Source organism: Pleurodeles waltl, chromosome 1_2 (assembly GCF_031143425.1).
Source record: "Pleurodeles waltl isolate 20211129_DDA chromosome 1_2, aPleWal1.hap1.20221129, whole genome shotgun sequence".
NCBI lineage: Eukaryota > Metazoa > Chordata > Amphibia > Caudata > Salamandridae > Pleurodeles > Pleurodeles waltl.
The window spans coordinates 1310987788-1311001231 of NC_090437.1; the positions used below are offsets into that span (position 1 = coordinate 1310987788).

The window sequence follows — 13444 nt, forward strand, 5'->3', positions numbered from 1 at the left end:
TGCCATCTGGCCATGGTCGGTACCGAAAGACTGTTTCGACTGCCCCGCCTTCCAACTTGGTACCAAAAATGGCTGCAAAGCCTAAAGCCTTGGCTTTGACCTCGACCACCTTGGACCAAGAGATCATTTTGGTGTCTATCCAAACTTTAGGACCGATCTGGCAGCTGTCTGCTTCGACCTTGGCACCAACCAAGATCCAACTGCACAAACCTGTGGCGCCGAAGCCTTCGGAATCCAGAGACTCAGGCTAGTCTTCCACCAGTCCTTCTCCAGTTGAGCAAGTACTTGAAAAGATGGCCGCTAGACAGCACAAACTTCATATTCAAAAAGGCACAGGCTGCATCATAGCAACACCTTCCTGTCCTGTGCTTCCAAAGAGGAAATTGACTTTTGAGGAGGCTCTGGACATTCCTGTCCCTCCAAAAAAGAGGACAAAGGACAAGGCTACTAGCCCAGCTCACAGGCTTTCTCCACCACCTCCGCCTCCACCACCTTCATCACCTCTACCCCAATCACTTATACAAGGGGATGACACACCTCAGGCGTCAATGCAGTCTTACACTTGGGGTTTAGGGGGTCCTCCTGATGATATGGATACATGGGATGCTTATGACCCAGATCCCATTACTCCAAATGACCCGGATCTTTACCCTGCTCACCCCTTCCCTCCAGAGGGCACTAGCTCCCATCAGCAGGTGGTCTCTAGGGCTGCTCCATTCCACCACGTGGACTTCACAAAGAACCCGTAGAACAGGACTTCTTGTTTGAAACTCTTTCCTCCACGCATAGGAACACTCAATATCGTTGGTATGCTTAGGCATGCGGAGGACATGTATATAGGGAACCTGTGCCCTTGAGAGAGATCACACCACGGGTGAATAAGAAATATAAGGCAGCCCCTTTAGATCCTCTTTACAGCAGGGAACAAGTACCACCTGATTCCGTAGTAGCCACCACCGCCCATAAACAGGCTAATAGTCAAGCCACCAGGGACTCTCCTCCCCCAGAAAAGTAGAGTAAAGAAAATGATGCTGCAGGAAAGAGGATGGTGGCGCAAACCCCACATCATTGGCACATTGCCGGTTCTCAATCCCTTTTGACATGATACGATTGGACACATTGGGATGAGATGGAGGAATTGATAAAATACCTCCCTGAAAAGCACCATAGATGGGGACAACAAATGGTCTCTGAGGACCAGAGTATTATGAACAACTGTATCTGATGCGTCCTTAATGCAGCAGCCCAGGGGATTAACACCAGTATGCTCCTGAGATGGCATGCTTGGCTTCGGTGTTCCATCTTCAAGCCAGAGATCCAACAGGCTGTTTTGAACATTTCCTTTGACAAAGAGCACGTTTGGACCACAAAGGGATACATCACTTGACAAGATGAAGGAGACCACCAAGGCCACAGGTGCCCTACAAACTCCCACCCAGAGAGGTTTCTTTCTTCACCCAAGGTACAGGGGAGCACACAAATACTCCATGACCGGCTTCCACATCACAGACTAGACAGCCCCATTCTTCCTACAGTAGAAGTTATTTCAAAGGCTCCTACAGGGGGGTCAGATAACAAAGGGAGAGGAAAGAGTATCCCACGGGCGGATCCTCCTCTTCGGCCAAACAGTAACTACTTACGCCTTCTCCCCAACCATCCAACACCTGTCGTGGGAAGACTCCAACACTTTCACACCGTCTGAGACGCAGTCACCACGGACCAATGGATCCTTGCCAGTATCCAATATGGCAATTGCCTGGAGCCCATTACCACACCTCCCAACATTTCCCCTCGCACCCATAGATAATCGCAGGAACATTTAGCGCTTCTCAAGCAAGAGGTCTAAGCCCTTCTTCTCAAAGTAGCCATAGAGCCTGTCCTGCCCATCACCAAGGATCAGGAGTATACTCTTTGTATTTCTTGATTCCCAAAAAGGATGGGCCCCTCAGACCAGTACTGGATCTCCGACCTCTAAATACATACATCTAATCAGAACACTTCCACATGGTCACTCTTCAGGATTTCATTCCACTTCTAGAGCAGGGCGACTTTATGACAGCTCTAGATCTAAAGGACGCCTGCTTTCACATACCAGTCCACCCAGTACACTGAAAATGCTTATGATATGTCATTGCAGGCAAACATTATTAGTTCAAAGTCCTTCCCTTCGGGGTGACTACTGCTCCCAGGGTGTTCACAAAATGCTTAGCCATAATCGCAGCACACGTTTGAAGACGAAACGTCCACGTCTTTCCTTATCTGGACGACTGGCTCATCAAAGCCAGTACAATGCACTATTACCAGCAACACACTCGGATAACAGTGGACCTCCTTCACAAACTGGGGTTCACTCTCAACATTCCGACAACTACAAGTTTAACCCTACTTGGGAGCAATTTCGAATGCATATTTATGGTTAGAATAACCCAATCAAGCTCAAATTCTGAATTGTCAGACACTTCTACGTCCGTTTCAGGAAAATCAATCCTAAATGGTAAGGAACTCCATGCACCTCTTTGAGATGGTGGCTTCTTGCATTGCCATAGCCCCCCCCCCCGCCAGACTACACATGAATCCCCTACAACAGTGTCTGTCTCACCAATGGTTTCAGTCACAGGATTACATGGAAGACCTAGTGTTGTTAGACTGCCAGACTCACCGTTCTCTGCATGCGTGGAACACCACGAACCTTTTGAAGGAGTGGCCCTTTCTAAACTCTGTGCCTTACATCACATTAACCACAGACTCATCACGAATGGGTTGGGGTGCTCAACTTAAAGACTTGACAGTTCAAGATCTGTGGGATGCCAGACACCGGTCCCTACAGAGAAACTACCTGGAACTGCGGGAAGTATTCCTGGCACTGAATGCTTCCCTTCTTCACCTGTCCCACATGGTTGTCCTAGTCCAGATGGACAACATGACAGCCATGTATTACTTCCAAAAATAGAGGGGTGGCACGGTCTTCACAACTATCACACCTGTCTCAGACCATATGGAATTGTGCTTTTCACCACCACATTCACCTATAGGCGGAGTATGTTCCAGGAACAGACAACAACTTTGCAGACCTGCTCAGCAGGATGCAGCAAGAAGTCTACGAGTGGGAACTCACCCAAGTCCTCCAGTCATACTTCAAAAAAATGGGAGCTCCTCACATAGACCATTTCGCCAAGGCAGAAAACGCAAACCGCCCACACTTTGTTTCCAGGTATCCGTAGCCACTATCGAAGAGCAACGCTCTATGGACGAGTTAGTCAGGGATATTTTCCTGCACTTTTCCACCTCTCTCTTTCTATTTCTGGTTCGAAGGATCAGGCAAACATCTCTCACCATGATCCTTGTGGCTCCCACTTGGGCAAGCCAGCCTTCGTTCAGCATACTACTGTACCTTTCAGCAGTCCCCCAAGAGAAACTCTGCAGCAGCACAGAGAATCAGGGTCAAATCGGACACCTAGACCCCCAAGTCACTCAACCTTGCAATATGGCTCCTGGGGTCAAAGTCTGGCTATTTAGGTTTGCCAACATCTCACAAAATAAAATGATGGCTGGAGTGTTGGAACGTTTCAAACACTCACCCCCAGTCACATATCTGGGTTTAATCCATTGTTATTTTGCTCGCCATGTCACCCCAGTTTGGACCCAGCCATATGCAAATCAGTCTTGACCTTGATCCCGATAAGAACAGTCCAGCCCGAACTGCCAGGCCAGGTCCTTCCTGGACAGCAAAGAAGCATCCCAGGACCAGTTTCAGGGTATCGCCCTTCATCAGCCAGGCTAGCTTGAAACCAGTGGGGCAGCGAGCAAGGGCCTCGCGTCTGGGCATCGGATCCAGAAGTACACTGGTGCGCTGAGTTTACTTGTTCTGTGATTAGACGAGTAGAGTGGGGTCTAACTGATGTGTTTCAGTAATGGGAGAGCAGTGTTTTTCTGTAGATGTTTACTTTGTTCACAAAGCGACAAGTCAACATGTTATTCAATAGTTGAAGGAGTGTAGTTCCTTCCCCTGACCGCATTCAGCACAAGTGTCACTTTGTTTTTCTTATAAGGTTACAGCCATATCCCACGACATGACTCAGGGAAGAATCAGTGGTCAAGGGTGCCCTTTAAAACTGGGGAGAAATGGGAACAATAGTGAATGTGCCATTGGAATGGATACATCTACTATAATGAACTCACATTAAGGAACCAAAAACTAAACAAATACTTATTTCTGCAGAGAAAATCAATTAATAGAAAACTGTGCCCTGAGAACTGGCACGCAGACCATGGATCCACTTGTTGGTCGTTACTGTTACAGATACGATTTAAAAAAAAAGAAAATAAATCACTAGAGATAAAAAAAATTACAATTTGAACTTGTATTAGCATTTTAATAAATATATTGGGCATTTTCTCCCCCACTCGATATTGTGTGTGTTTGAAAAGAACTTGTAGAACAAGAATGAGTTTTGAACGTATTTATAATCACTGATGTGTCCAATTTACCCCTCCATCTGCAGAGACTACATTGCCCACAGTGGGGAATCGTTCTGTATGTAGTTGTGATATGCAGTTAGTACCTTCTTTTTATAAGGGCACCATCTTTGTTACATATCCTTTCTTGTGATGTTGTGTCCTAAATCGGTCCTGGCATCTAAGCTTTCCTACTATCTTGGGGCTTTCAGTCGTGAAAAGCACTTGCACAGTCTCCACCTTTTGCAGGGCGTTTGCACTTCTCTTTTACAAGATTGTTTTGTGCAATTGGTGCTTACAAGAGCAACAGAACTTTACAGATTCTCAAATGTAAACATCTTTGTTAAAGAGCTTTCATTGTCTACTCTGCATGTTAACATTTACCTGTCCCTATAACTTTATCCTTTCATTTCGAGGTGTAGCATGCACCCTGAGGTGTAGCTTCCTCCCTGAGGTGTAGCTTCCTCCCTGAGGTGTAGCTTCCTCCCTGAGGTGTAGCTTGCTCCATGAGGTGTAGCTTGCTCCCTGAGGTGTAGCTTGCTCCCTGAGGTGTAGCTTGCTCCCTGAGGTGTAGCTTGCTCCCTAAGGTTTTGCATGCATCCTTTTAGCGTGCACTGTGATGTTTAGCGTGCACTGTGATGTTTAGCGTGCACTGTGATGTTTAGCGTGCACTGTGATGTTTAGCTTGCATCCTGATGTTCAACATCCACCTGGTGTTTAAGTTGATAGCTTCTACCTTGAATCTGAATGTCTACCTTGCATTTTGCCTCTAGCTTGTAGTTTGATGCCCAGCATGCACCATACACTCATTACACATTAATATCAGGTAAGGATGTCGTAGTTTGCACCTTGGCTCCTGGTTTGTACATTGACATTATGTTTGCGCAATGCTGATAGCCTTCTCTGAAACTAAAACCCTCCAGTCTAGCTGTTATTGTCTTATGTCATCTTGCAGGAAGTCTGCATTAGCTACTTAGACTGCTGCCAGAGGGAGCGGAGCAGGCACAGCCGGCACAAGGCACTCAGGTGAGCGAAGGCAGCAGGTCTTTTTGGGATCAGTATTAAAACGTTTCAAACCGATCACATGCCCTGGGAGAGCAGTTTTGTGCATTTAGAGCTTTTATATGCGGCATGCCCCTTCTGCCACTGCACAACCGCTTGCGCGCGGTTAATGAGCTGCTGGCTGTATGGGTAATTGGGTGAGCACCTTGGCATAGCTGTACCTTAACGTGGGTGAAATGTTAATGGGTGGGGAATGCACACTAGTGTGCTGTGTGTATGTTGTTGAGGAGTGGAATCGAAAAGAGACCACTTTTCACTCATGCAGCACAGTCCAAGTTCAGTCTTATAAAGATGCTGAGGTATGAAGGGAACGGTGGGGATTTATGTACGTGTGCACGGTTGAGCCAAGCACTGTTTCGAGTGTGCTGGTGTTGGTACAGCTGCGCTTGTTTGTGCACTTGTGGTTCGCTTCTCTGACGCCATGTAATGAGCGTGCACATGCATTGAGATGCAGCAGCCTTTGCACGTATGAATGTTGGTCTGTGTGTGTAGCTGAAGGGTTTGGTTTGGTTGTGCACAGAAGCAAACTTTGTTTTCTTTGCTATTCAGACAGTTTGTGGAGTAGATTTCATATGAATGAGAATCTACAGACGGATCTGTATCCATCAGAAAGGATGTCATCAAAGGTAGCTAGTTCTTATAGTATGTGCTTCTGCAGCAGTGAAGAATATATTTGTGACTTGCTTGTGCAGTCTGTATGAGACATATGGGTGCTAGAGTAAACCAGAACCCAGTGACGGGAGAAAAAAATGGAACAGAGACTACGTAAAGTAATGACAAACCTCTCAAAAGTATGACAGCAAGGGTTTACAACTCAGCTTGTGTTGCTATACGGGAGACTATTTAAAAATTTGCAGAATGTGTTTATTACCAAGGGCACACACCGTGCTGATACAAAAATGCCATAAATATGGAATAGCACTGGTAGATTTCTAGTACTCAGAGATAAGTAAACGTGTACAAATTCTGGATAGTGCTGGCTCAGTACAGAGACACACAGATGTCTTCCACTGAAAATGGATCACGGATGGGAGTTGAAACCTCAAATTCTGAAATGGGTCCAGAGAGGAGAATAATTTGAGGTGGCTTCTTCAGCTTGTCACTGGTACATCAAGTTTCCCTTCCTCACTCTGGGTTCATGGGAAGTATATAGTCCATGGTGTGGAGCACCAGGACATCTCATGCAAGATTTACAATTTTGTGGTATTGAGGGGCACGCAGAGAAGTAGACTGGCTCTTCTCCCTCCGTGCATCCACTGCCTCAGAGTACCATCTTTTTCTTTCCCACTAGATGAACAGTTGTAGATTGCATTTGGCGCTTTATACCTTTCATTCCATCCTGATTCCTCCTTCGTTCTGCCTATGCCTCTGACAAGTGGACAAGAACTATATCTCATGTCAGTACAGTTTCTAAAGCTGACCTACACTGTCTGACTTCCTCGATAAGAAGAACAGGCTTCTAAATTCGCTTAGAAACGGTTTGGTTATCTGTTCGAGGGTCCCTCAGGAGTCTGTAACTAGGAAGCAGAGGAGGTCCAGTGGCCATAGGTAAACACGCCTGCCTTTCATAGCCTCCACAAGTACCATGGCTTTTGGAGAGGAGCTCTTATGTCACGGGGTGGTTGGTAGCTCCAAAATGAGTCACAACCTTTATAGAATCCCACATAATCTATTAATAGGGTCTCCCTGGTGGCCTAACATAATCTGGTGTGTGTGTTCAGCGTGTCCTTAAGATATAAGCCTGCCAGAGTCTAATAAAAGAGCTCGGACATACCAGTGTATAGATTTAAAATGTACCTTTTTTTAACGGTATGCAAAATTACACACTCTGGAGAAGGCTGTCCATTTACATGCCATAATCATCCTCTCGAAAGAGGAGAGTTTGTGCTTGGTCAACAGCACTTAGTGGTGTCTTTTCAACCAAGTGTTGTATTCCTTGGTCGTAAATAGTGGAGCAGCTGTATTTGAAACCCTGGAGTACAACAGCTGTCATTTAACAAGTGGTGTCTTCTGATTAGGATCCTAGGAGGATGTCCATCGCATCCAAATGGACACACCTTTGCTGGGCGCTGGTGCGCAGGAAAGAGTTATTAACGGGGGGTAGGTGGCAAAGTGCTGTTATCCTGGGAATTGACAGTTACTGACTCACTCACCACAGCCTGCTGTAGCTTTGGTGATATCAACCATGTCCCCCGCCTCCTTGCAATTTCGTTGTTGGCTCACACTAACTTTAGTGATCCTCTCAGGAAAATTAACCATTTGTAGAAGCTCAATGTCTATCATAAGGAATGATTTGGAGTACTGAATATTCTAAAAGCAAAAACCAAATTAAATATAACTTATAAATATTAGCATACTTGGTAGGCAACCATAGGTTTGAGTAAATTATTTACAATGGTAATTGTGTGGTTCCCCATTCCAACCACAACTTCTGAGCAGAAGGCATGACTTTCAGCAATGCCCTTTGTTCTTATTACCCACAATCAGCCATGCCAAACTGCATTGGGTACATGGCATGATTTTCAGTCAGTTCCTTTGCTAAGTTTCCATGTCTACAGTTCCTTCTGGGCACAGAGTAAGACCATTGTCAGAAAGTCTTCCAACAGTACCAGCTGAACACAGGGAGGGGTCTTCTTAAATTCACTCTGATCAGTACCTTGTCCCTTGTACCACTTGAGCCTGCAGTCACACCCTACGGTACATGGCCTTCAGCAATTTCCTATGCCATGAGTGCATGTCTATGGACCCTTATGAGCACAGAGCAAGGCCATTTTCATGAAGTCTTACAACAGTGCCAGTTGAACACAGGGAGAAGCCTTATTCGATCCACTCTGATCAGTACCCTGTCATCTATACTATTTGAGCCTACGGTCACACCCTACAGGCCATGGCCTTTAGCAGTGCCCTGCGCCATGTATGCATGTCTACAATTCCTTCTGGGCACAGAGTAAGACCATTCTCAGAAACTCTTCCAGCAGTACCAGTTGAGCACAGGGTGAGGTCTTCTCCAGTTCACTCTGATCAGTACTGTGTCATCTGTATTATTTGAGCCCGCAGGCACACTCTACATGCCATGGCCCTGTGCCATGAAAGCATGTCTACAGTTTCTTCTGGGCACAGAGTAAGACCACTCTCAGAAACGCTTCCACAACAGTACCAGTTGAGCACAGGGAGAAGTCTTCTCCAATTCTCTCTGATCAATACCATTTGAGCCTGTACTCACAGCATACAGGCCAAGGCTTTTAGCAATGCCCTGTTCCAAGCATCCATGCCGCCACTACCCTCAACACATCTCCTATGGTTAAAATTGTTAACACTCCGGACACTCACATTTCTACACGGGAATTTGGGAAATGTAATTTCTGGAAACCACCACCCCACTAAAAGATCCATGTCCTATCCTGTCATCCAAATAAGGTTGTCTATTTCAACTATCCTTGCATATTCCTGAAACGGAGGCAAAGCTTTAAGCAATTCATATATCTTCCCACATATCTTTCCAAATGTGGCACCAGAATTCCGGCCTGAATCTACGTCTATCAAAATACTGCAACATAAATATTTGTTTTTCATGGCAAATCCGATTTTGAGTTCAGACTTGAATTTGTGGTTTGTTCATATATCTTGGTTCCCAATTGTCTTTAGATCTCTAAATGTAGTCACGTCAGAATTTTGGAGCCATTAAAAAAATTTCTCCATAGATTTACACCGAATCAGAGAGGCAGACACAAGAAAGTAGTTCATGTATTCAGGCCATTTGTGGTAATGACGTAGTCCGCCTTTTACTCTGTAGTCTCGGTTAGAACTTCCACTCAAAGAAGTCAGTGGTCATAAACCCTTCCATCTTTAGGCAGATTTCACTATTTTCTAGAATGTTTCATAAAGATTTGTTTCATAAAGATTTGTTTATCAGAGCTGGAGTTATTAGAAAAGCAAATACAACTTTTCCTATGAATTAACCAACGTAAACATAACTTGAGTCAGATGTGTTTGTATGTGTGAAAGTAGTCACAGATCTACAATATTGTATGGATTTTCATGTCTATGCCATATTTCATTCCCTTTGATAAATGTTTTTTATTCTTTGAAGGGAGAACTACCTGTTTGTCTGCTCTTGTCCAAAGTGCCTTGATCAAGCTGATGACACCAGCGTAACGTCTGAAGAAGAGGAGGAAATAGAAGGCGAGGGAGAGACTGATGATGCAGAGCTGGAAGATGAAATGACTGATGTTTGATATCCAGGCTCTACACAGGCCTCCTAGAAACAACATTGGAAACATGGCTGAGGGGCTCCTCCTACAAGCTCTTAGTCAGTCTCTAAGTGGGGTCAAGGGAGGAGGGTGAGAAGCATTCAGGCTTTAACATTTGGCCCTATGTATCCCGTAGGGGTGGGGGGGGGGGCTTGTTCCGGACTCCTCTGTGCTTGTTTCTTAGGTATCTGCTCCATCCTATCAGCCTGGCCTGAAAAAGGACAGTAACATCTGTCTCAACTGCTACAGAGCCACGTTTTAGGTCTTGCACACATCTGGCAAGAGTATCCCTGGGCACTACCTCAGCATAAACCTTCCTCCCAAAAGTAGATTTAAAACACAAAGCAAGCACTGACAAAAATGTGAGTGCACAAAAATAGACAAAGCGAATAGTAGCTAATTGTAGGCATGAAGTTTCAGTATACTGAGTTAGAGAATGCGTGCAAATATTCACTTAATCATTAACTCTCTTGTGTAACCCGAGTGTTGTTGGAGAAATCTGTGCATTTCTCTTTTGCCACTAGTGCCCTTAACAGTCTGAAGCACGGCTGGCATTCTCTGTATTTATTTTGCAGTTGGCATGCTGATGCAACGCAGGTAGTGGTCTTTGTAATCTTCAGACTTGATGTCTTCATGGTCTTGAGGTTAAACTTTGTGACCGGTGTAGGATCCAGACTTCATCAAGAAATGCTTCCTGGCCTTTCATCTCTCCGACATTCCCTTCTCTTCACCTACAATACCATCAGATGTACTTTGTCAACTGAGATTACTGGCTGCATTTCCAGAAGAATATTGTTAATGAGCTGAACACTACACAGTGTCATTTTGCTTTGTTCTGTTTTTTTGATTTACTGGCACTGTTCTGCTGCTCTGGTAGTCCTTTCCGGATTGCCTGTTAGGGGAATTTGTCACTAATGCGGGTGTTGATATTTTCACCTGAAGGATATGCTGTTCACAGTAATGATGCATATTTTTCTATACATTTCACTCTACCCAACTAATAAGTGAGATATCCTCTTCGACAGATGAAATGGAAGTTACTCTGGCTTCTGTGCCATTGCCCTCAGTATGAATATTGACTAAGCATTATTCCTTCAGTCTAAATTTATTCAAAATCCTTAGCTCTTTACGCATGATAGAAATAAGCATTCCTAACTTTTGCAAAACATGCAGTTTGCAGGACCACATGTTGGGTAATGTGCTAGTCTGTTGTCTGTTGTTCGCCACAGAATTCTGCTGCGGATTCCCTGCCGTCTTTGAAAATGGGGTCCACTAAAGGCCCTTAGTAGTTCACATCCTTTGGCTGCAAGGAAAGGCTAGTTTTTCTTTGTAAGCAGTTGCCAACTCATAGCGGTTTGTTGAAGCTGAAATGCCTTCCTTGCATCTCTTGAGCAGGAAGAAGGTACCAGTATGTACAGAAAGCACAGTGTTCTACAATACCGGCAGTGTGTCACTGACCCACAACGGTGGTATCACTTGGTGATGGATGTAGTTCCTGCAGAGGTGAAGGACATGTCTTTCCCTGTTAATGCCCAACATCTGACACAATATCCGACACTGTGTACAGTGACCCAGGTGGTTTACAGATGGTCCAGAATATGTTGCTTCTCTGATCCTGTGACTAACACAAATAAAAGCTGATTCTCCCCACGTAGCAGCAGCTTGGGAGCAACAAAGTATTGATTTGCTATCCCTTATTTCTCTGTTGAATGACCAAAATACTGAACCTATAATCCTAAAACATGCCGGCCTCTCAGTATCAACTTTTCCTTTGAAGTCAGCTGAAATAAGTTCACTATAAAACAGGGAGGGGACAAATTATGTGGTTGCTGTGATTCGGCATTGGTATGAAAATAGGTTGGTGCCTTAATCCGTCTTCTCACAATTTACCAGTTCTTGTTTTTAATGGTCGCCTGACTGTACCAGAATTCTCCTATTGAATATTGAAAAGTTCAGACAGGCTGCTGCTTATGGTCCCATAGTATGGCATGAGACTATTGTGTGCAGCTGTTGGAGCCATCACATTGGCTAGAAGAGTCTGTCAAGTTCAGTCTCTCTAAGTTGCCGAGCCCCCTATGATCTTCCACTTAGACATTCAGACCATTCATTCATTTAAACCTAATATTTTGACTGTATTGCATTTATCTATTACATTAATCTTCTGGGTTTCTTTGTCTATCCTGTGTAAGAGATGGAGGATTGGCCGTAATATTAGGACTTTTTTTCATGTTTGCACCTTGATTGCATACAATGCTTTCCGCTGTTTGATAGACTGTTAATTATGATTACCCTGAATAGTACTGTTTTAATATTTAGAATTTTCACTGCTGCCAGGAAGATTCCTTCCCCGTGATCTTTGACACATCCACATCAGTGTTTTCTGCAAGGCACTGCTCAGGCTGCTTCTCATATTTCGTGAACAATGTGTTGTGAACGCCATTTCTTAAAAGGATGCTCACTTTGACTAACCTATGCTTAGAAGTAGCTTTAACTACAGTCATTCAGAAGGATGCAGATGTATTCTCACTTTCCCATCAGGGAAGAACAGTTGGAAGCCTCTCCCCCACCTTAAAAAAAAATCTGGAAAAAGGGATGAGGCTAAGTGAATTTGTGGTAGGAAGCTAGGGGACATAGCATTATGTTACAAGCCTGAAACCAGTCCTTGAAAGAAGAGGCTTAGGGCCACCAGTACACAGGTTAACATCAGTATTCGCTTGCATTCTCCTCCTTGGTAAGTTGGTGTTAAGAGAGTAGACATAACCTCTTAAGCCAAGTTCAAAGAGTTGCTGCTGCTATAGCAACATGGCGGATCTAGTTCATTTTTGTTCTTCATGCCTGTTCACTTCTAAGTTTCAGGAAGTTAACTTCCACTTCATTGGTCCTAATGCCTTCAGTAAACTTAAATAGTGTGCATGAAATCCCTTCGGCAGTCCAGAACATGTTAAAAGATGTACAGTCTGTTGAGGCTGTCCTTAAGCGTGCTTTTACTTTGTCTGTGGAAGTCACTCATTGAATCCCCGTAGCTTAAAGCCTTGGTTTATGTTGAACTGTAGATGATAGACTAAGATATGTCAGGAGCACACATTTCCACCTGAGTATAGACCTATGCAAGCTCCTACCAGTCCTCTGTTTACACGCTCTTTCGTTACTATTCAGCTTGATAGCACAGTAGAACTTTCCTGATGACTTTGAAGCACTGTAACCTAGCGAGTTATCACTTGCCATCACAGCAAAATATAAAGAAGTGTAACACTGTCAGTCGGAAACAACCTTGATTCTTTCTTCCATGTAGATCACTGCCTACACATTGGTGCGGGATATCTGTTCCCACCACTCAACTGATGCAGAACACCACCGCCTTTAGCTTTTTTAGTGCCAAACAGTATGTGAAATTGACCTACTTTTTTACTCCAGCTGAAGCAGCAGAAGTACAAGCCATGATATGAGCTGCACCAGGCACAGTTCAGAGCATTAAACCTGTTATTTAGAAATATCTCACTTTTCACCCCTTTTACCACCCAGAGAATAGTAAAGATGAGAAATGGTGACATGGAAAAGGAAGAGGGTATCTTTTTTGTTCTATTTATCTTAAATAGTGTGTTCTGTGATGGAGAGTGTACATAATACAACTTCATCTAGTGCAAATAATCAACAGGGAATGAATTTGTAACATTCAA

At 44.3% G+C, this 13444-nt stretch overlaps 1 protein-coding gene across 1 annotated transcript in view; it reads left to right on the top strand.

The window, feature by feature from the left end:
* Positions 1-13025, top strand: part of SMYD5 (SMYD family member 5) — a 97859-nt gene extending 84834 nt beyond the window's left edge. Inside the window, exons 12-13 of the mRNA XM_069205600.1 lie at positions 5411-5481; positions 9608-13025. Of these exons, the coding sequence (XP_069061701.1) occupies positions 5411-5481; positions 9608-9752 (216 nt within the window). The 3' untranslated portion in view covers positions 9753-13025. The remainder of the gene's footprint in view (positions 1-5410; positions 5482-9607) is intronic.
* Positions 13026-13444: the final 419 nt, after the last annotated feature.